The sequence below is a fragment of the Ixodes scapularis genome, unplaced genomic scaffold (genome assembly GCF_016920785.2).
Source record: "Ixodes scapularis isolate PalLabHiFi unplaced genomic scaffold, ASM1692078v2 PGA_scaffold4__175_contigs__length_147842914, whole genome shotgun sequence".
Classification (NCBI taxonomy): domain Eukaryota; kingdom Metazoa; phylum Arthropoda; class Arachnida; order Ixodida; family Ixodidae; genus Ixodes; species Ixodes scapularis.
Genome location: NW_024609879.1, coordinates 144,154,925 through 144,176,146, shown reverse-complemented (window position 1 = coordinate 144,176,146; position 21,222 = coordinate 144,154,925). Strand labels below are relative to the sequence as shown.

The window sequence follows — 21,222 nt, the reverse complement described above, 5'->3', positions numbered from 1 at the left end:
CGATCCGACGTCCGATGCGGCAATACGACTGCCTGATCCGAAACGTTTGGTCGCTTCAGACGTCGGATCGGCAATCCGGCGTGCGTCCGACGTGCCAGATAGTTTCGGATGGCGGACGGACTTTCGGAAGCGTCCAGCCAATGACAGCACAGCCAGCGCAAATGTCATGATGACGTAATGAGTCTGGAGGGTCGAACAAGAAAACGGGACGTGCAACGGGAAGCCGGACGCGTGAATCCCGCTGGCCGATTCGAGAAAGATGGCCTCAGCAAAGAATGGACGCGCGAGCTAGAACGAGCTCCTAACTTCGCTCGTGCGAGTTGAACCGTCATTCTGGGACTAGAGATCGGTATGGGAACGCGAACCTCCACTGGAGCGCTTGGATCTCTTGGGCGAAGCCGAACGGATCGTCGTGTTGCATGCAAGTTCGGAAGCGTGTGTCTCAAACTGTCGCGTGCGACAATTCGGAGCTGCGTTCGGATTGTCCGATCGGACGTCGGATCGGACGATTCTGCCGTCCATGTGTCTGGCGCTTTACTCCAGGGTCGGATCCATTTGTGTTAGATTTGGAACACGGCCCTGTTAGTGCCCGATCTCTTTCGAAAGCAATCGTCAGAAAATACGAGCTTGACCCAAAGTCGGCTTTTGTGCTGAGCTCGGCATATGCACCGTGCATGGCGCATTGTTCCTGCAGGCTGGAGTGGTAAGAAAAGAGACCCTCCTCTCCCTCGGGTGACCGAGCACACGATCTCCAGCCGAACGCTGACGGGTCGTTCGGTTATGTCTAGGGTGTGTACTTTCCGGTGTTTATTTTTGAGAAAAATCGGCGGATGTTTTTCGGTGTTTATTTATTTTCAAAACACCGGTGTATTTCGGTGGAACGTCTCGCGACCAGGCTAAAATCGGTGAATATCGGTGAAAAAAAAGCGATTGATCACAGACAGAGAGTTCCAATTTTATTCACATAGTTCATACACTTCTTCTCTAGGAAGCAACTATTTCTAACACTTGGTTATTATAGTAGATGTAAGCATACTTTCATGCTTGCATCTACACGCAAGGAACGTGCTGCCGTCATGGCAGCACGTACCTTGCGGGTCGCAACCCGCAATTATGAAAACGCACGCTCCTGTACGACAAGGACGTTGGCAGTGTCTTCCAGGAACCACAGCAACCTCTGAATACATGGCTTGCACCGACATCACTTGGCCAGACACAATGAGGAAAAGGCACGTGAGAGCCTACCCTTCACTGTGTTAATTTTTCCACAAAAGGGGGCCATGGGAGACACAATAGGGGAAAGGCGTATGAGAGCTTAGCTTCCACTGCGTTCACTAGACGCTTTTGACCCCCTGAAAGGAGGGCGGACTGACGCCACCTGCAAGCCATGTATAAACACTAGAAGAATGCAGGATCCACGAGATAACACGTTTGACGAACCTCTACGGGGAAAGGGTTTCGCTAGTTTGGAAACCTGCAACGACCGGTGTTTTTCGGTTTTAACCAGGGCGAAAATATCCAACCACCGGTGTTTTTCGGTTTTAACCGATTTTATATTTTCGTCACCGACGGATGTTTATCGGTGTTTTTCGGTTAAAACCGGAAAATACACACCCTAGTTATGTCGGTCGAGCGTTCAGTCATTGTTCTCTGTTGTCCCCATCCGTGTAGTATTAAAGTTAGCCACGCTCTGATCTCCTCCCCAATATTCGTTTCCACTACAAGAACCTTAGGAAAAAAAGTCCGGTTCTTCGCTGAGCATTTCTAGTTTTCCCTTTTATGAGAGAACAGAGTTATGTAGGTGCAGTGTAGATTAGATTGTTGATATGTTATCAAGCCGTAAACGTTTCAAACGCCAAAAGCGTCGCGTCTCCCTCAGACAACCAAATCTTTTAGGAACTACTTCGCGCAGCGTATAAACGATGCGCAGAACTTCCTTTTTTTCTTCAGGTGAAAACGAGCATAGATGATAGTGGTTGTGCACGCTTCATAAAGTTATCTAATGGTGAATTCGCGTGGTCGCCTCTCTCCTCTGACCTCGATCCAGCCGAGCGCCCCCTCCTCGCCGCCAGAGCTGCTCGGGATCCTTTTCAGCCGATCACAACTGCTGGCTCCAGAGCGCTCCGAGATTCTCAGACCAGTCACGGAATTAAAATTTCTGGACATTGATAATGCATTAAAAACAACACGATCTTGCAGCGTACGGTGGACGATTGAGCAAAATTTACGCTCGCAACGTGATGAAATAACGGTTTTGACGTAAACTGTTTTACTCATCGGCATGTAAAAAAAAAACAGTATGCGAATTGATTTTTGCAGAACGGAACGAAAGCCACCGCTTGGCAACAGTTGTCAACTCATCGCGTTTTCGACAGTGAACGCGCTGCGATAGCGGTCATGCGTACGACGGACGGCGAAACATCGTGCAAGAATCGCAATGTGACACAAATCACTGTGCATTATATTCGGCTCTCCCTTTATTTTCCAATACAAACCTTTGAACGCATTTTTACCAAACCTCAAAAATTTCTTGAAGCGACTACAAAATGCGGTAAAACAGCGGCGAGCTCTGCGAGCTGTTTCGTCGTCGGTTAGGCTTAGCGGATTCACCGCCGTGAGATGAACGAACTTGTGAAAGCACTGGGAACACTTCACACGTCGGCTTTTCCTCTTACGGTCGCAATCGAATGTCGTCCCGGCCGTTGTAATCCTCGCACCGTCGAATGCACAAGCACTTTGTAGAACCACATATCAATCACCGTCATGCCGGACCCCGCACACCACCACACTGCCGGCCATCGTCAACAAAACCACGTGATCACCGTCCAGCTACCACGTGACGCCTGCGCCGCTCCGCACTCCGACGGCTACAGACGGAGTGCCAGAGAGCGCTCTGAGAGGGAGAGGCGCCCTCGGAATGAACCACCCGATCAGGCCACAGCACTCTCTTTCAACCACCCGATTTCGCGCACTCTGGAAAGAGCGCTCGAGAGCGCGCAGAAAGAACCACGCGAATTCGCCATTAATGTATACGCTATGCGGAGAGCAAGTCGTCTGCTTCTTGCGCAGGAGTTGCCGTGACGTCAGAACGACGCCGAGCTCTGATTGGCTTTGGGCGCGTTAAGTTAACGCGCTCGAGCGCGCTCCAGCGGTCAGAGTGCACTCGAGCTAAACTAAACGACATCGTCTCACTTCCGGTGTACGGTGCACCGTCGGAGATGGTGCGCGAGAGCTCGAACAGGTCCGTTTCCGGTGAGATGACGGCGTTTCCGCTCTCGCGGCCAGTCTCGCGGTTACTCGCGGTGGTTTTACGCGGTGGTCTCGCACGAGACGGAAGAAACATCAGAACCCAAGCGTTTTGTGCTTCGGGCCGGGCCGCCGGGCCACTCGGGACCAGAGGCGTCGGGTGTGCGCAATCCCTGGCGAGCGAGTTCGCTTCCGAACGCTCCGATGATGCCACCACGCTCGCCTCGCCAAACCTCGCCGATCGCGACCGCACCAACTGAACCCCGCGGCCGAAAGGCTCCGGCCTAGCCAGGAACGGCACCGAGGTAGGATCGGTCGTGGGTAGGAGCTGCTCCTTCTGCGCTACCATGGCGTGCTCGGAGCTCTCGGCGTCGTTCGTGCTTGCGCCGAAGCCTTTAGGGACTCCCTCGGACGCGCCTGCTTGGATGCGCGGATTCTTCGACGGCGATCACTTGGCAGCTCGTGCAATCGTTCCGTCATCGTGGAAAATAAAAAAATAAAAAAAGCATCGTGCTGGTGTAGAAAGGTGTGCATACATCCTTCAAATGCTTGTCGAAGTGCTCTATGTACCTTACCGCAATTTCGGAATCAGGCGAGCCGATGATTTCGGCCACTCACCCGTCATTCTTTAAGGCTTTTCGGCATTCAGAAGGCGTTCGGCGTACCTTTAATCGCCGTACCAACAGCGTGCAGCACAAATACAAGCTCTCGCTGTTGCCGCCGTCTCCGCGCACTTATTTCATCGAAGTAGTCGTCGAAGAAACACTTTTTCGACGCGACGGGAGCCATGTTTACGCGCGCCGGAAAGCCGGAACCGGAAACGTTAAAAAAAAAAAAAAAGGTGTCAGATGGCGCCTCGGTACCAAAGTGCGCCGTTAAGCTACGCTCCGAACCCGCGCGCTCGAGCGCAGATGTCCGGAGTCTGGAGCTCACTAACTTAACGCGCCCTTTGATTGAAAGGATCGTGAGTAGACTTCAAGAATAAATGCCTTAAGGTCTACCCACATTTTGTTTTCTTTTCTTCAATCAGCCAATGAAAGTTTTATGTTTTGGCATCATCGCAACCCCTGTACAAAAGGCAGTCGATCTTGCGCTCCGCATAGAGGTCCAACCGGCGCTAGTGCGCGGCTTCAGATCAAAGCAGACTGCAGCCAATCAAAAGCTGACTTCCGGTAATGCGTGTTAACTGGAAAGAGTGAGTGCATTTTCTCCCTGCGCTTGATTATAGGTGTTTCCGAGCAGCCCCGCTTCGACAACTAGTCTGCAACCACCATGGATGGAAAACTCTTTGTTTGGGCGCCAGTCTGGAAACCGTGGGTACGCCTCAGGAATGCCCGACTAGCAGACGATCTTCCCACACCAGGAGCAAGATGGCGGCGCCCAGAGGCCCGGTACCCGCACACGTCTTATGTCTGCAAGTTCGAAAACTTTTTTTTTTTTTACAGAAGTTTTGCGAGACAAGAACAGAAAGTAGGAGACACAACACCGGTACTACTTTTAATTGACTTTTTATTGAAACAACACGAACTATTTATCGAGCTTCTCAAGCAGGAATTCAAATTCTCTACCTGTTAAATGAACAGTCGGGGCACTTATGCATCTCTCACCTCCTTGCATTCTGATGTCGAATGACTCATACAATTCTCTCGAATTTTTGTTTCGTAAGACTTCGGAAATTAAAAACAGCGCGGAAAGACGAGGACCAGACAAAGAAGTGACACGGACGCAGCGCTACGTCCGTGTCACTTCTTTGTCTGGTCCTCGTCTTTCCGCGCTGTTTTTAATTTCCGAAGTATGTACCAACTCGCCCAACCCTCAACTTTAGCTTGTTTCTTAACTTTCCCAGATTTATTTTATTTTATTTTTTAAGGGCACAAGGACATTTATGGCGAAGAATAGCCAAATTGCCCGAGGGGGCATTCCTTACTGACAGCGCGTTCTCTCCTGCACTGTAACTGACGCACCGGCCCGTTTGACCTACGTACGCCTTACCGCAAGTCATGGGAATTTCATGCACGACCGAGGGGGCGCAATCTATATATGAACTGTTTTGAGTGTTTCTTTTTGCACATGGCACCCTCATCTTTTTTTGTTGTTCATTTTCTGGGCACCAACGAGGCAGCTTGTGTACGAAGGTATCGAGACGGGTCTCAGTTTTTCTCTGGACCTGGGTGCTTCCTTATAATTCTTTTTCCTCTTAATCTTAGAAACTATAGTGTTTCGGCCTCCTTCCAAAGAAAACTATCGGGGTAGCCCCACGATCTCTGGCGTCCCACCTGAACGATGTACCAATTACTCAATCTCTATCTATTGACGAAAACTTTTAAAATGGGGGAAAAATCGAAAACCCTTACCGCCCAATAAATTCAGCACAATAATAAAAAGGGAAGCACTTTTACTGTTGTGGTTGTTTCAACCGCTCATAAATGGGAGCTACTTTAGTAGAGTATGGATCTCGCAGATTATCAACATTAGCGTCATCGGGATGTCTGGGGCTCCTTAAACAAGTTCTCTTTTCGACTTTCATTTTGCTTAGATATGACGCTTGTATTTACACACTTCCAGCGGAACATAGGGCTGGGCCCGGAATAGGAAGTATTCACTGGCGGCCATAGCTGTGTGCGCGACTGCTGAGCGCGCGCTGATGGCGAGCTTCCACACTTCTTTTGTAACGTGCATTCCGCACCCTCAAGATTGCCGGTCTTAGCAGCCTATTAATGTGGGCTTGTTCTGGGCATGCGCTCTAGACAGCATCAACAAATAAGGCGCCCAGTGAATACGCCTTATACTGGAAGTTAAACATCGCTCACTGATATGTAAAAATACTGTAGCTAGAAAAGTTTCATTTTAGAGCGAAACTCTTAAGCGCCCGTTTTCGGGTTGAGCGGCGACGCCGTTGGCGTTGGCGCAACCGCGCGCGTTGCATAATGGGAAATTTTCCCGCTAAATTCAGCGGAAAACTTTTCCCCCTAAATTTAGTGGGGAAATTTTTCCGCTAAATTTAAGGGGTAAATTTTCGATAAATAGGAAGTTTTCGTAGCTCGTTTCCGCTGTCCCGCAACGCTCTCCGCAACTTGTTACGATACCCGAAACTCCACAGTCAAGGCCATCGGCGCGCAGGCGCAGTAGCGGCCACTTCGTTGCGGAGGGCTTAGCGGAGGTGGAGGCGCGGACTACGAAAACTCCCTAATTTCACACTAAATGTGGTGCAAAAATTTTTGGCTAGATTTCCCGTTAAAGTTAACGGGAGTATTTCTCCGCTAAATTTAGCGGAAAATGTTTGCGAAAATTTTCCGCTAAATGGGAGGGCACCAGCCGAGGAGGAGGGGAGGGTACGGAGGGGGAGGAGGGGTATACCCTTTCCTCGTCCTCCTCAAAAGCTGCACTCTAATTCGGCATTACAGAGAATTGTAAACGTCTTTAATTTTCTATAATGTTAATAAAGTTACCTCCTTTTTGCTACAACACTAGTTATTAGGCCATTCCTGTTCTCCGATTAAAGGCAAAAAATGGCGCGCGTTCTTTTTTTTTTTTTTCATAGGAATGCACAGGAGCACCGCAAAAGTAGGTTGGTTGCTGTCTGCTTCAATTTGAAACCGGAAGTCCCATAGTCACTAGCGTCACGGGCGAAGCGTTGACCAGATCTTATTTGTTGACCTTATATTTACCGTGTCATCAAAGAACTAAGCATTCCCTTTCAAAGAAATGGTGGTCTCTGTCATTTCCTGGGGGGGGGGGGGGGGGGGGGGGAGAAAAAAAGGGGGGGGAGGGAACGCTTCTCCCCCCCCCCCTTTTTTTCCTCGGCATGTCTTTTAATCCGCTCATAGTTTGAATCAGAAATGCCGTTGTTTAATGAGATTTACAGGAGAGGTGATACCCGCCATGATATTTGCACTGCGAGACGGATACAAAATCAAGTTTAACAATAAAGTAAGAGGTGTGAAGACGTCGGTGAGTCTGAATATAAAGAGTAAATTAATTTTGGTGGACGAAGAGCGCGTAGGTGCGGGTCAAGAATGAAGAAGGAATAAGCATGCAGGACAAGGAAAAAACAACATCTTTCAACTAGCAACGGACATATAGGAATGGAGATAAGCCTCCTGCGTTGCCCAGGAGGCGCTGTAAAAAGCGTCTTGTTAGTGTTTTGGGTAGTACAAACTAGAGCGTCTCAAGCTGCCACACATGCAGAAGCGTGCCTGCTCTGGTGCGGAACGCGTTAACGAAAAGTACAAATAAACAAAACAAAAATCTAACGTCGTCGAAGCACAGGTTAAGGCTAAGACTATACGAGCGCGAGCCAAGAAACGCCGTATCACGTGTTCCACAGGAAAATAAGCAAAAAAACAACGACATCGGAACGTCAGATGTTTTTACGTCACCATCGAGAGTGACAGCCTAGTGGAAGTACCATGGACCTGTAACTTTTGTCTTCCGGTGTTGAATCTAGCCGATTTTGGACGTTAAAGGTGTTTTTCTGTTCTTCAGCACTATACAGAAAGAAAAAAGGTGCCTCAAATTGTGCGAGGCCCAATCAGGTGAGCAGGTACTACCCAAAATGGGGGCGCCACAGTTTGTTCAAAGCTTTAGGCCGGGAGATTATAGTCATCTGCCATGAACAGCGGAAACAACAACGTTTCCTCACTTTTTCTCACGAAGACTGAAGTCGAAAGTCTCAAATTAGAGATGACTGCGTCGACCTGACTTTGCATTCTTATCTTATCGTCTCGTCCCATCCCTCCTTTCTTCTTAGTTACTTTCTATTTTCTTGCTTTCCCTTCCTTTTATCTGTTGCTCGATTTTGGAATTCCTATCTGTCCGTTGCAGTACTTCGTTTCACCTTTAGGGTAGACGCAGCTGACTTTACGAGCCGGTGTGACCAATCAAACAGCGTCAAAAGCGCACAGTCATGGTGTTCGTCATGCCTCTGTACGTGTTCTATCATCGCTAGACCAATCATAAACAAAAAAAATTGCGGCCGCTTAGCTCGGCTCTGCCAGTGTATACGTAGCGTGAGCTGCTCCGGTGCAGCGGCAGACTTGGCTACTGCGCAACGGAGGCGCACAGCTGGGCACGCGGCGGCGTCAGTGCGTCTGTCGCAGCTATGACGTCACTCCTCTGGAATGTGCAGACCGGCGAGGCGGGCGCGCCAGCTGTGCGCCGTCTGACGTCACTGCTCCTCGCGCACGCGCAGACCGGCGAGGCGTGCGCGGCGGCAGCGGCTCCGGCGCGCCAGCTGTGCGCGTCGCTGCTCCTCGCGCTTGCGCAGCACGGCTCTTTGACAGCCACGCGAAACTGCTCAACCTCGGCCAGCTCACGCTCCAAAATACCTAATGACTTGCGCATTTGACACAGCTTGATTGGTCCCTATCAGCTCGTAGCGTCGGCTGTGGATGGACTTGAGCTGAAACAAAGTATAATTGAAGGATGCGGTTGTGTTTGTATTTGTCCTGCGTGTTTCTTATTCCTTCAATCTTGAATTAACTTTGTCTTGAAAACCCACTCGCTGATTTTGGCTAGATCACTTTGCGAGTGAAACGTAGTAAGCCATCTGTTTTCGCTATGACTCTTTGAACTTTAAGCACTGCATTCATGAGAAAGTCAACTGACGTCGGGGGAGAACAAAAGAGGGAAGGCATCGGTATGTACAACAAAGGGCAGGGCGCCAACAACACATTGTTGCGGAGATGCCGGAAGTCACAGGAGCAAATGCGAAAGAGCAGTACAAAAAAAAAAACAGTCGACTAGAGCCATTAAGGAGCAGTGTTGAGTAGAGTAAATCCAAAACCAAAGTAAATGAGAAATTATATACATTGAGAAAAATAGTAAGTTTTTTAAAGTACGTCTATAAACAAAGTAAATGAGAAGTTATATACTATACGAAAAGTAGTAAGTACACCGGCTGCAATGTACTCCATGTAAAGTACTATAAATACAATGAGGTTCCAGTTAACTACAAGTACTCCTTAACTTTCTTGGTGTCCTTTCATTCCCCTATGAAACTTTTTTTTTAAATTGGTATTCATTGCCCAAGGATAATCAGGGGTGCATCGGTTATTTCCGGAAATGGCGGAGAAGATTGGATGTCAAGTGGCTTCAGAGTTGACAAAGCATCATTTTGTGATACAAATTTAACTAGACCAAATTTTATATGCGTTGTTTTGTATTTCGGGGGAATCGGTGATCGAGTGTGCTAGCGCACTGGAGCTCGGAGGGCAAAGAGCGAGAGCTTCGGTCTATAGTATCCAAGGATCCTGGGTTCAATCCCCACCCCTGCCCGTTTCGATCTGGATGAGCATTGTCAAGGTGTGCGGTCGTGTATCACTACTGCGTGGTGCACGTTAAAGACCCCGGCCAAGCGATTGTACTGCATTGGCCGAATTCCGCATCTATACAGCTGAGAGACAAATTCGCCCATTGAGTCACACTAACTTCCGGCTGTATAAACGTACAAACAGCACGTTTATTAATTATATTGCATTTAAATCGAAGACCCGTCAAGAAAGGAAGATTTAGATGAGGCTCAACACGAGCAAAAGGTACAATGCTCTTCGGAGCAAATTAAGCGTTAATTAGCTTTTCTTTTTATCTTACACTTCGCTCGTCGTTCGCAAGTTACGTAACAGCAAAACGAGAAATGAAAAGCAAATGAAGCTTTCTTTTTTTTAAATAGCTAAAAAATCAAGTTGTATTCTTTTCAGTATGGGTGCGTATGGCAAAGAGGAAATAATCGAGAAAATGCAGATGAATGAACCGTACTTGATGAAATGAATCAAAGTTTCACGAACCCGCTGAAATTCAAAATGAACCGCGGAGCCAGGATTTCAACTCCTTGACTTCTGCTATATATATATATCTAATTATATAGAATTTCTTTTTCACTAAGTCGGAGTTTTGAGTTTTCGCACGAGTAAGCGACGTTAAAACGATATTTTTCATCCTCTTACCTGGATTTTTCCGTACCAGCATAGCCACTTTGGGTAGGGATATCTTCGGATTTAACGCGGTGCTTCTATGCTTTCCCGCTATTTAAGCGTGGGCCGCACATAATTTGTGCCCTCTCCCTCAGTGAGGCGCGTTATCAAAGCAGTGACGCACTTCCGCATTCACTACGAATCTTAACGGCTTAGGGTGAGCGGTCCTTTGAAGTTAGTATACACTTTAAATGTCAACAAGAGCAATAAATACAATGCTTCAGTTAAGAATGAAAGAAGTGCGTGGTCCGCGTCACGTTTATTCCTGGACGCTTTATGCTACCGCAGTTCCTCGGAAGTTAGCCCCCGAGCTGGAAGGGGTGATCCAGCAACTATTGCACTTTCACTAACTACCGCTTGGAAGAGTGGTGAACAACATGGTAACCGGACAAAAACTCACGGGACAAAAGCTTACCGGACTGAAGCTCACCGGACAAAAGTTCACCGGACAAAAGCTCACCCGTTTTTTTCACATACCCGGACAAAAGCTCACCTCCTTTATTTTTTTTTTCTACCCGGGCAAAACACGGGTTAGGGTAAAGTGAGGACGCGATGGACATTGCACCATTTTTAGGAGAACTGGCGTTCCATCCCATGCAAAGGTGTCGACAGATAAGCCAAAACAGGCAGAGAAGCAACGATTTGGGACCACAATTTAGTTCACTAAAGCTGAGTGGAGCTGATAAGATCAAGTTTGCCTGACTCAAGGTATGCCGGAGCACCCTTGTGCCGCGCCCAAGAAACTTCGTGAACCGAAATTTTTGAACCCGAAGAGTGAGCGAAGAAGCGAAGTCACCCTTCGGTGACCTCGCTTTTTCATTGTGATTATGTCACGCTAAACGCGCACATAAAGCTTAGGCACAACGTGTCTTCATTACTAATGTATGGGTTTTCAGGGGTTCAGGGTAATACTTGAAGTGGATGATGAAGAGAATTAAATTCTTTCCGTCATTGTGCGTCGTAAATATATTTGAAATCAAGGATTATCTCAGGATCAGGGGAAAGGGAAACTCAAGCAAAACTGCAATAGAAAAACTATTGAGTTGCGAATTTTTTTTAATATTTTGAAGGAACGGGAGTCGGGCCTTTTGGAAAGAATGCGAGAGCGATGAGATTTTAGATAGGCTGGCGTTCCTTCCACCACAGCTTCTGCCCGGAGAACTAACATGACATCAGGGAAAAGTCTACCGGTGACATCGGAGACCTGCTGCACTACTTTGACTGCACGCATGTCAACGGCCCCTTCCTTTGTGCTTCTGTTCGTTCTGCGACGGCACCCAGAGCGAATTCTTCCCTTTGCCTGACTGTAAGCCGACGACGACCGGAGTTTCCCCCGGGAAGGTGGAATATGTACGACGCCACTCTTCGAGAGAAAGACCGGACGGACAACACCCATAAAGGATGGAATACCAGGTTCCAGAAGCTTGTCGGCCATGCCCACCTCAGCCTATGGAGGCTGATTGAATGCCAGCAGTAAAATCAGGCGCTCGTTGCCACGGCATTGAAACAGGCCCGGAAAGGTGAGCCCCCAGTGAATCGGGTGCGAAAAACCGCTCTGCGGCTGCACAATCGTCTGAAAAAAATAATTGCAAGGGGTTCCAGGCACACCGAGATCTACCAAGACTGCTGGAGCTAGTGGAGGACTGCATTCGCTTCTAACCAATCGATAAATAAACTTGTTTCTACTCTTATCAACAAACCATGCACCTGTCAGATTTAATATGTCGTTGCATTTTAATGTCGTACACATGCACCTAAGTCGCCCGCACTCGTGTTAAGAGCAACATCCAATTTTCTCCTGGTAAACTTTTGTTCGGATCTGTGAAAAGATGGGTGAGCTTTTGTTCGGTGAGTTTCTGTCCGGTGAACTTTAGTCCGGTGAGCTTTTGTCCGGGATTCGCACAACATACGGCCCGCAACTCTTCTCCCAAATACTGTTTGTTGCTGTTTGTGGGCAGGGCGATGAGGATAATCATTTAATGTAAACATTTAGTACGGGATTAAATATTACTTTTGACACGTGAATGTAAAGTTTATTAGATCAATCACTCTCTCATAAATTGGGTACTCACCGCAGTGCTCCCCCTACTTACAATAAAAATCACTTTGGTACAAAAACATAGCATTAATAATTAGCAAAAATATTTTTATAACTTCTTTTTTTATAATTTTAGATTATCGTAATATAGAGCAGCTGTATTTAGTTTGCTGGTCAATTAATGCCAGTAGCAAAATGCTGGAAATGATCGGAAACGTCTGTATGAGAACGGAACCACTTTATTTGGTAAATTGGTCTCAGGAACTTTAAAAAAAAATGAGAAAAAAAAACGAAACAAAATGTGCCCATACATCATCGATTCTTCTGATTTACTGCAGTCGTATGGCAAATCTTGTAGTTCGTTGTATTCTTGAATTGTGCTCGTTTTCACTCGTGTGGTTCGCAGAACTTTTCGTGAGGTGCCTTCGAAGTACATTTTTCAACGGATGTAACACATATTTTATACACTACAGAATTTTACATATCATTGGGGAGGGATTCTGTCTTATTTATATGATCATAATTTTTTATATCGAAGAACAAACTGTACATTTTGATTAACTTGGGCACTATCCGTCGTGGCAATACACCAAACAGTTTATTCGAGTAAGGAACAAGCAGTTTACACGTCATCATCTTGAACTTTTGGCACAAGAATAGCGGTGTATGATAGAATGGAGTAGTGTCATCACAAATTGTTACAAGCGTAACGTTTCGGTATTATGACCACATTTGTATATTAAATACACGGGCTTCTATGGGAGCGCTGTCATAACCCTCTAAGAGAGGGCGCAAGCATACAATGGGAAACATTTGTGGGGATAAGCCCAGACCATATTCACCCCCTGAATGTTTTCTTCCGGTCACACTCTTTGTTCATGATTCACGTAAATAAACTGCTCTATCTTTGTTTATGCGCGCGTTGTTATTTGTTTGTCGTTGCAGCTGCGATCACTGGATTCTGCTTTGCAAACGGACCGACCGTAATGAATTGCTTCAGCTGTTGGGGTGAAGAAACGGGGCTCGCAAAGCTCGAGGACGTCACACAGCCTAGAGTTTTCCATTGCGTCGTCTGCTTTCGTAGACTCCGAGTCCGCTAGAGGCGCCACTGTAACGTTCGCCGCCGCTGCCATAGGTTTTCGGAGGAGTTTTCAGTATTGGCGAAGCTCAGTGATGTGATTGCTGTGCCAATTGCGCCGAACTGCGCCAAGGGGCTAACCCCGCTACATCCTGCTACATTTTACCAAAATGTGGGTAACCTGCGCCGAGCCTGCGCCAAAAAACCAATTTCGGTCGCCTTTCAAAATTGAAACTAAACTGAGTACCGTAATTGAGCATGCTTGTGTTATGTGCTGCAGGTGGCCGTACGACTCAACGTACCCTGCATCAATTGTACATCCGGTCTTGCATGGTTTTCCCGCCGTGCAAGACCGTTACCGCTTTGTGTAACGAACAAGAGTCGTTACACAAAGCGCTCCAAGGAATTTCTGACCCTGGCTCGCAATGTCTCGCATCAATGCGCTCAGTTTTTTTTTTTTCTTTTTTTTATGTGTGTTTAGCTTGTACCTTGTCTTCCGTCCTGGTAAGCACGCGCCGCTGCACTGTTTTTTGTCGTATGGCCGGCAGTTAAATTTTGCATACTATGTTGGGAATCAGTTAGTGACGAAGCGGAGTGGCATGGTTTCGGTTTCGATCGAACGGCCGTTGTCTCCGCTCGCGGGACGAAGCACGCGCAACTGCAAGCCTGCCGAAGTTGCCCCCCTATGTGCATGTGAACATGATTGCACGACAGAGGCACCAGCCGGGACGCTTGCTTACTTTTGACGAAAATCTGGCGCATAGTAAACCAGTAAAACTGTGGCCAGCGGTTTTTCGGAATCGCTCGGCAATGCCTGCGGCAGTGTACACTTTTGGAATGTCTCAGCAGTAAAAACACAGCAGAAAGTTCTGTCACATCAGAACACAGCACAATACAAAGTACCCTTCGTTTGTACAGCACTTAAAACGAAAATTTTTATTTTTCTAAGAATATCTGCTCCAAAAGCCACTTTTGCTGCTCCAAAACATTGTTTTGGTTGGTCCAAAGGCTACATTTGCTGCTCCAAAACACTGTTTTGACTGCTCCGAAAAGTGCTCCAAAATGGCTTAGGCCAATCACATCACTGGAAGCTATATCGTTTTTGGTTCCATCATGCATGACAGACCACTGAATTGCTCGAAATTACCGATCACTAGGGAGCTGAAAGAAAACCGTTCCCGTGACATGGCCAGCTTTCTGGGACACGCTGGTTTAGTTCCCGATTCTCACGACACGGGGCGTATCAACCTTCGGCAACCTAAAGCTACACTGTACTAAAGCCCCTTCATGTTTTAAAAGTAGCGCAAAGTGCGTCGATGCACGAGGCACGTGCAACGTCCAGCCCTTGGGAAGATCATGGCGGTACAGCGCAGCACGGAACTAGATTTCAGACGCCATGTTCCTCCCAGAAGTGGCGCGCGGCACGTGTCTTTTTTATTTTTATTTATTGTTTTTTTTATTATTAATATGTGTCATACGATGTTTTTTTTTTCAAAATCTCCATGCCAACACCCATTATGTTTCCTACGATGTTTCTCAAAATCTCCATGCCAACACCCATTTCCGCGGTTATCGCCTAAGAGACCAAAAATGCGGCCGTAACTTAATTCTTGAGTAACTTAATTGCTTGGGTAGTGACATCTCAGCCGTTTTTCCGCCCAATCGTTTTTTCATGCATTTTGAATTCCGCGGAATCTGGTGTCACTCAGCTCGAGCGCGTAGCTTCGGCTAATGCATAAACGCCATTGTACCGTCCAAGTCACGCACCGAGTGCGCGAGAGCGTCACGCGGTGGCACATTCAGGGCAACAATGGATGTCTTCACCCTCAGACAGACAGACATGTAGGCACCCTAGAACAAGATAAACGGGTAATTCGAAGCGCGCGCCCGCTATCTGAACCTCCTCTCCTGTGCATCTCTCCGGCCTCCCACCTTTTTCACCGTTTGCGTCTGGCCTAATACTTTTCTATGGGGAATAACATTCCACTCCGCTCATTTGCATTAGACAGAACGCCTACAGCGCCGAATCCAGCCCTGACGGAGGGGAGGTCCGCGCCGAGTCTTCTTTTTTCTTTTGGCAAATAAGCTATCATCATCATCAGTCGCAGACATTTCACGACTACGCGCTATGCTACGCCGCGGTTGGTGCGCCTCTGCAAGCCAGTGTCTCGAGGTGTGAAACAACGTCAAATGTGTTGCGTGGTGTTTTCGTTTGATACTTTTTCGAAACGATGCACACGATAAACCCCTAATTTCAGCAAACATTAGTTTAGTTTAGGATTCTGCATTTGGCTTTTAGAAACAAAAAATCTCTCCAATTATGTGTATTTCGCCGCTTTGCGTTCAAGAGACAATCTGTTATTTTCTGTATTGCGTATGTTATTTCGGTGATGTGCGCCACTAGTATGGCGTAGTTTTGGAATTTGTGTCCTCTAAACGAGGAAACACTATTCTTCTTTCTTTTAAGGCGCTACCGGCTGCTGGTCAGCAAAGCATTTTGTCTTTAGTCCTTAGTTCTTAGTCTTCATTTATTTGGCTCTGGGGAGCCGCGGAAAAGCAGCAGCCTGTCCCATGGAGGCCCGCGGTGCCGCGTCTAGTGAACATGATAATGGGATGAGTATATACAGGCATGATGACGATTACATGGATTGTTTGTATTGGGGAGGATGGCAGTCCGATTCGCAGAAGTCCAGATTTCGTGGAGGTGGGTTGGGCGGGTCAGCAGCGAGCCATGTTATATTTTTAGTCATTTCTAGTTATACAAGCGTGAAAGAATTTTGTTCAGTTTATGTCTGTAACCGAGCTAAAACTTTACGTACACAGGCAAATTCAAAGCAAAATATATACAATGCAAGTGTTTCTGATCCTACGTAACAATTGCTTATATTTGAAATCCAGGGCACAAATTCTGATTGCAAACATTTAGTTATTATATAGTCATATTATAACCGCCACATTCTTAGTCAATATTCTGTCACAAACGCAGCGTACAAATCTTTTGGTCGATAAGCCTATGTAAAGGTAGGTCAGACTTGTACACGTTACTGAAAAATAGTAAGGAATTACATTTACAATTACTCAAGGCTAAATTGTAATTTATTACAATTACAATTACTCAAGGCTAAATTGTAATTTATTACAATTACAATTACCCTCCCATAAAAGTAAGTGACCGTTACCCCAAAAGGTAATCCGTTACTTTCGTGGCGTTACTTTCAAATATATTGTCTTCAGTTAAGAAACAAAGGGGAGCCGGTTATTCAAGTTCTTATGGTTGCAAACTGTTCCATTTAATGACCCTGAGTATTTTGAGCAACAGCTGACTTTCGAAAGTCTCGTCAGACATATTGCGTTATTTCTTACTCAGTCCTGTTTTCTAAGAGAAGATGACAAGTGTGCAGCAACGAACGAGGATGCTTGTGACAATAACACCTTCACATATTATCACATCTCATTTAGCGGATTTTAGGGTAAACGAAGTGTTCTCTCGTGTTGTGGCATTATGAAAATGGTCGTAGTCACTATAACCGAGGAGGGCATTGTGAGTTATTGTCTGTGCACCTACTTCCTCGAGCTTCTTGAAGAGGCACACAGTCACTTGGTGTCCTCCTCTCCCCGTCTTCGATCGCAGAAAAAAAAAGGACTACAAAAGCGGATATAACTTGTCCCCCCCCCCCCCTTTTTTTTTTCTTTTTCTTTTTGTAGAGATGTTTATTTGAACTTTTTGACATTGTTTTTAGAGTCTAAAAAAAAATAGATTCAGGGGCTTCGTGTTGGAAAAAAAAAAAAAAGGCTTCGCGGAACTGAAGAGTGCCAAGCCTCCCTTTTCGCAGGTCAATTCGCATGACAGTGTCACTGTGCCTCGGCTTTACCAAACCAAAAACAAATGCTTTAGAAGCGGGGTGGGGGGGTTGGTCCTGTAAAATATGTAACGGATTACAAGGAATCTGTTACGTAAAAAATGTAAGGTAATTACTTTAAAATTACTCTAGAAAATATGTAATTATTCCGTTACTAAATTACTCAATAAATGTAAGGGATTACAGGTAATTTTGTTACTTGTAACGGACTACGTACAAGTCTGGGTAGTTTGGCCACGAGCTTCTTAGTGCACGGCGGAGTGCTAACATTACAGGGGCAAAAAGCGGGCCGAATTTGAAAGCCTCGAGGAATTAAAATTATTAATTAAAATACCGCAATTTCAACTGCGGTGTGTGCTATGAGTCGGCAGCTATTATATTCCTAGGGAACTTTACGATTCTTCAATTCAGTGAGAAGAAATTTAAAATGTTGTCAAAGTGGCCCATAGGACCCAATGCAACAATATTATATCGGGCCCAGGAATAAAAAGTATACAATCCTGAGGTTCAGTAGGTATAAAATAAGAGTGTATTAGTGCCCTTTTTATATATCCCGGGGACCTTAAGGGTTTCTGCAGTAGTTTCGCTGAAATTATCATTTTAGTGCGATTGGCTGAGAATAGCGAAGAGAGGGCGCAAGGAGACCGTGTCCAGGAATGCTGGGGATGAGTCCTCGAGTGCGGGCCGGAGCGCTTGGGGGATTTAGTAAGTGGTCTATAAGCCCTCGGAATTCTGAGATCATCGCAACCCCTGTGCAAGAAGCAGGCGAAATTTCACTCCGCATTGAAACCATGGCCGCAATCACGACGGGTTTACAATTCACAGAGCAGCGAAGCCGTTATTGCGGAAAGCAACATCTTTATTCTGCATCAACAAGCGCAAACGAATAAATCGAACCGGATCAAAGAAAATAGTTGGCGTGGGAAATTAGACTTAGATCAGTCCCGCTACAAAGCACCTGCACAGCGCTTCATGAAGGCGCGTAGTTGCGACAGTTGTTTGCTGCAAACTACGTCGGTTTAAGAGATCTTCCCCTAAACACCTTGCAATCATAAAACCAGACAAGCTGAACGAGCTGCGTTTCTTGAGCATGCCGGAAAAGCCGGCAGCCAGGTTTGTTATCGTTTCAAACCAAAACGGAAAAGGCAAGCTCGGGATATCTTTTTAAACAACAGTGACTCTGTCAAGATTATTTGTTTTTCAAACATTAGAAAAGAAAATATTTTCGGGAACAATACTATGACGGCCACGAAGAACCATTTTTTTCTGGTTCTTCGTGGCCGTCCGACCGAGAATTTCCGGTGCCCGCAATTATGACGCGGAAAAGCAAGATCCAGAAAATTGTCATAAAGATCGGTGCTTTTCTCCATATATGTTGTCCATCTTTAAGAAGATATAGACCGAAACGTGTTCGAGTATTGTTCGATCGCCATTTTATTGCCTACATTGAGTCAATTTAAAAGGGTCTCTTGGGCGGAACGTACGGATGGATGTCGAGGGAACCATAAGGAAGATGCTCCTTGATCCAATCCTGACGGTTGTAGCAAACGCGGTTGACGCAAAACTGCAAATAGAGTAGCACGCGTTAAGGGCTGCACGAACAGGACTCGCTCCCTTGCGTGCACGACAGAAAGAGCGTACAGGCTTTCCGACAGCGTTGAGGGCTACACAAACTGGACGTGCTTTCAAGCGTAGACGGCAAAAAGAGCGTGCAGGCTTGCCAAGAGCGTTGACTGCTGCACAAACAAGACGCGCTCTCTTGTGTGCATGGCGAAAAGAGTGGGCAGGCTTGCGAAGAAATGAGAACGTTACGGAGCGCGCGTTCGTTTTGAACCGTGCAAACAGAACGACTTCCTTCTCGCTTTGTCACTGTCGTTCTCTCCCCTTTCGTTTTTTCAGGATGCTGGGGACTGACAACAACAGCGGAGACCTTGACGACGGCAGGCAGAGCGTAAGGGAGGCTACGTCCTGGTTTTAAGGACACTGACATCACACAAAATATTTTAACAGCCCCCCCCCCCCAAAAAAAAAAAAGAGAACAAAAAAAAGCTTATGGATGGGGGACTGTAGGCACTGCGCGATACATCAAGATTTCCCATTTAATTAAACAACTGACTATACAGTGTGCTTGATTTTAACTCGAAAAAAAGTTCTTCTTAAAGAGGATTAAACTTAGACGTGTGCCGTCTTCACCGTAGATGAGGGGATAATCGTCGTAGTAAGCTGGCTAATTAACTGAAATGTGTTAATGGACTTATTAATTATTGGTTTTAGGATTCACATTACAATTGCAGTATTGACAGCAATTACTGTTAGAGGTCAGATCAGCTGAAAAAAAAATATTGTGAAAATTTGTTTTTAAGATATGAATCGATCTATTTTAACGTTTTTTCGCTCGATTTAAAAATTGAGCTCTAAAAGAGTGCCGCAAGCCCTGCCCACAATGATGGTTAGAATACTGACGTAGTCGTTTCAATCATGACGTCACTATGTCGACAGCGTCTCTTTGGGAATCGCGCCGACGACACAAGCGAAGCTGCGTCTGAAACAACAACGTCCCTCTCTAAGCGTCACTGTAAGTAGAATTTGTAACGCCTTTTTTTTTTTTTTTTTGCGCAATTATTAAATTGGGTGTGGAAAAAACAAAAATGGTGCGATTATTGGGGCCTTTTAGCAAACCGTTACCGTGTTCCGTGTACCGCACTACCGGAGCCTTTGAAGCACGCTTTAATTTCTAATTAATCAAATTGAATCCGTACAAAATCATGGCGCACGTTTTATATTGTTTAATTTCTCGCGTTTTTCCAGTGTATCATCCATGAAACTAACTTTACATCTTCCGAATCTTTCATTGCGTAGAAAATTATCTCGTTTGTCCTTATTTCACAAAATTTATTATCACAACCAGCATCTAAGTGAAGAGCTTTTTTCTGAACCATCGTATGTATCCCATCGAAATGATCATCACCATAAAGTCAACGTTCCTTTCAGTCGCACGAAGCTCTTTTTTGATTCTTTTATCTCAAGAACTACTAATGACTGGAACCACCTGCCCACCTCCATCGCCACAATCACAGACGCTCCTGCATTCAAGTCTGCCATTGAAAACTATTATGTTAACTAATATGTGTTGAATTCTATTTTTTGTACTTTTGTTTTTCCCCCACTCCCTTCTGTAATGCCGTGTGGCCTTGAAGGTATTGAAATAAATAAAAAAATAAATAAATAAAGCGCACGATTCGCGGTTCCAGTAGATCACCCGGGCGCGCGCTTCAAAGGCTACGGTAGTGCGGTAAGCGGAACACGGTAACGGTTTGCTAAAGTTCCTCATAGAGACTTTTAGCAAGTCGTTTTTCGGTCCCACGGTTCGTAAATCATGAACCTAGCAGCTGGTCCGTTCCGTGAAACCGTACTTGAAATTTGACATATTTTAGCCAATCGTGAAACTGGCGCAGCCGTGTAAACGAGGATGATGATTGTGTTTGACCGGTGGCGCCATCTTCTAGTTAACATGTGAAACATTCTGCAACATGTAAGTCCCTGGCGTCTTCCGGCCTATGCGGCTGATGTAAACAAGACGGCCGACGTAACATTGCCGGTCGGAATTACAAGAACTGCGAAGCTAGATAGAGTAAAGGCCGGTTCTCGCATGCAGCGAAACGCTGATGTAGCGCTGAGTGAGTGAGAAAACGTATTTATTAAAGGAATGGTGTACATCACGATTTCTTGATAAAGTCATCCAATCGTGACGGGGGAAGGGGATTATTGGAAGGGTAGGGGGAGGAGGCTAAATGTAACAGGCGATCCCCGATGAGCGGACGAAACTAATCAGGGTATCGAGAATGTGTTTGCGGTGTGGGTGCTCGAGCATGGGGCGGGTCCAGTCCTCGTACGTAGCTGGTCTTGCCTCTTCAGGGAGTGAGTTTATGGCGTCGTTCCGATGCTCTGCGACCCCCTCGCACGTCCAGACGAGATGGGTGCACGTGCTGCTCGCGTGGGTAAGCTACTTATCGCCTGCCATGAACAACA

The 21,222-nt window shown here is 46.2% G+C and overlaps 2 protein-coding genes across 2 annotated transcripts in view; both read right to left on the bottom strand.

Annotated features, from left to right (window-relative positions):
• Window positions 1-14,894, bottom strand: part of LOC115311284 — an 81,417-nt gene extending 66,523 nt beyond the window's left edge. Inside the window, exons 1-2 of the mRNA XM_042293732.1 lie at window positions 14,846-14,894; window positions 10,191-10,268 (exon numbers count right to left, since the gene is read on the bottom strand). Coding sequence (XP_042149666.1) covers window positions 10,191-10,268; window positions 14,846-14,894 — 127 coding nt within the window. The remainder of the gene's footprint in view (window positions 1-10,190; window positions 10,269-14,845) is intronic.
• Window positions 14,895-18,649: 3,755 nt separating this feature from the next.
• The window catches only part of LOC115313602, a 39,224-nt gene continuing 36,651 nt past the window's right edge, over window positions 18,650-21,222 (bottom strand). Inside the window, exon 13 of the mRNA XM_040209403.1 lies at window positions 18,650-18,757. Coding sequence (XP_040065337.1) covers window positions 18,650-18,757 — 108 coding nt within the window. The remainder of the gene's footprint in view (window positions 18,758-21,222) is intronic.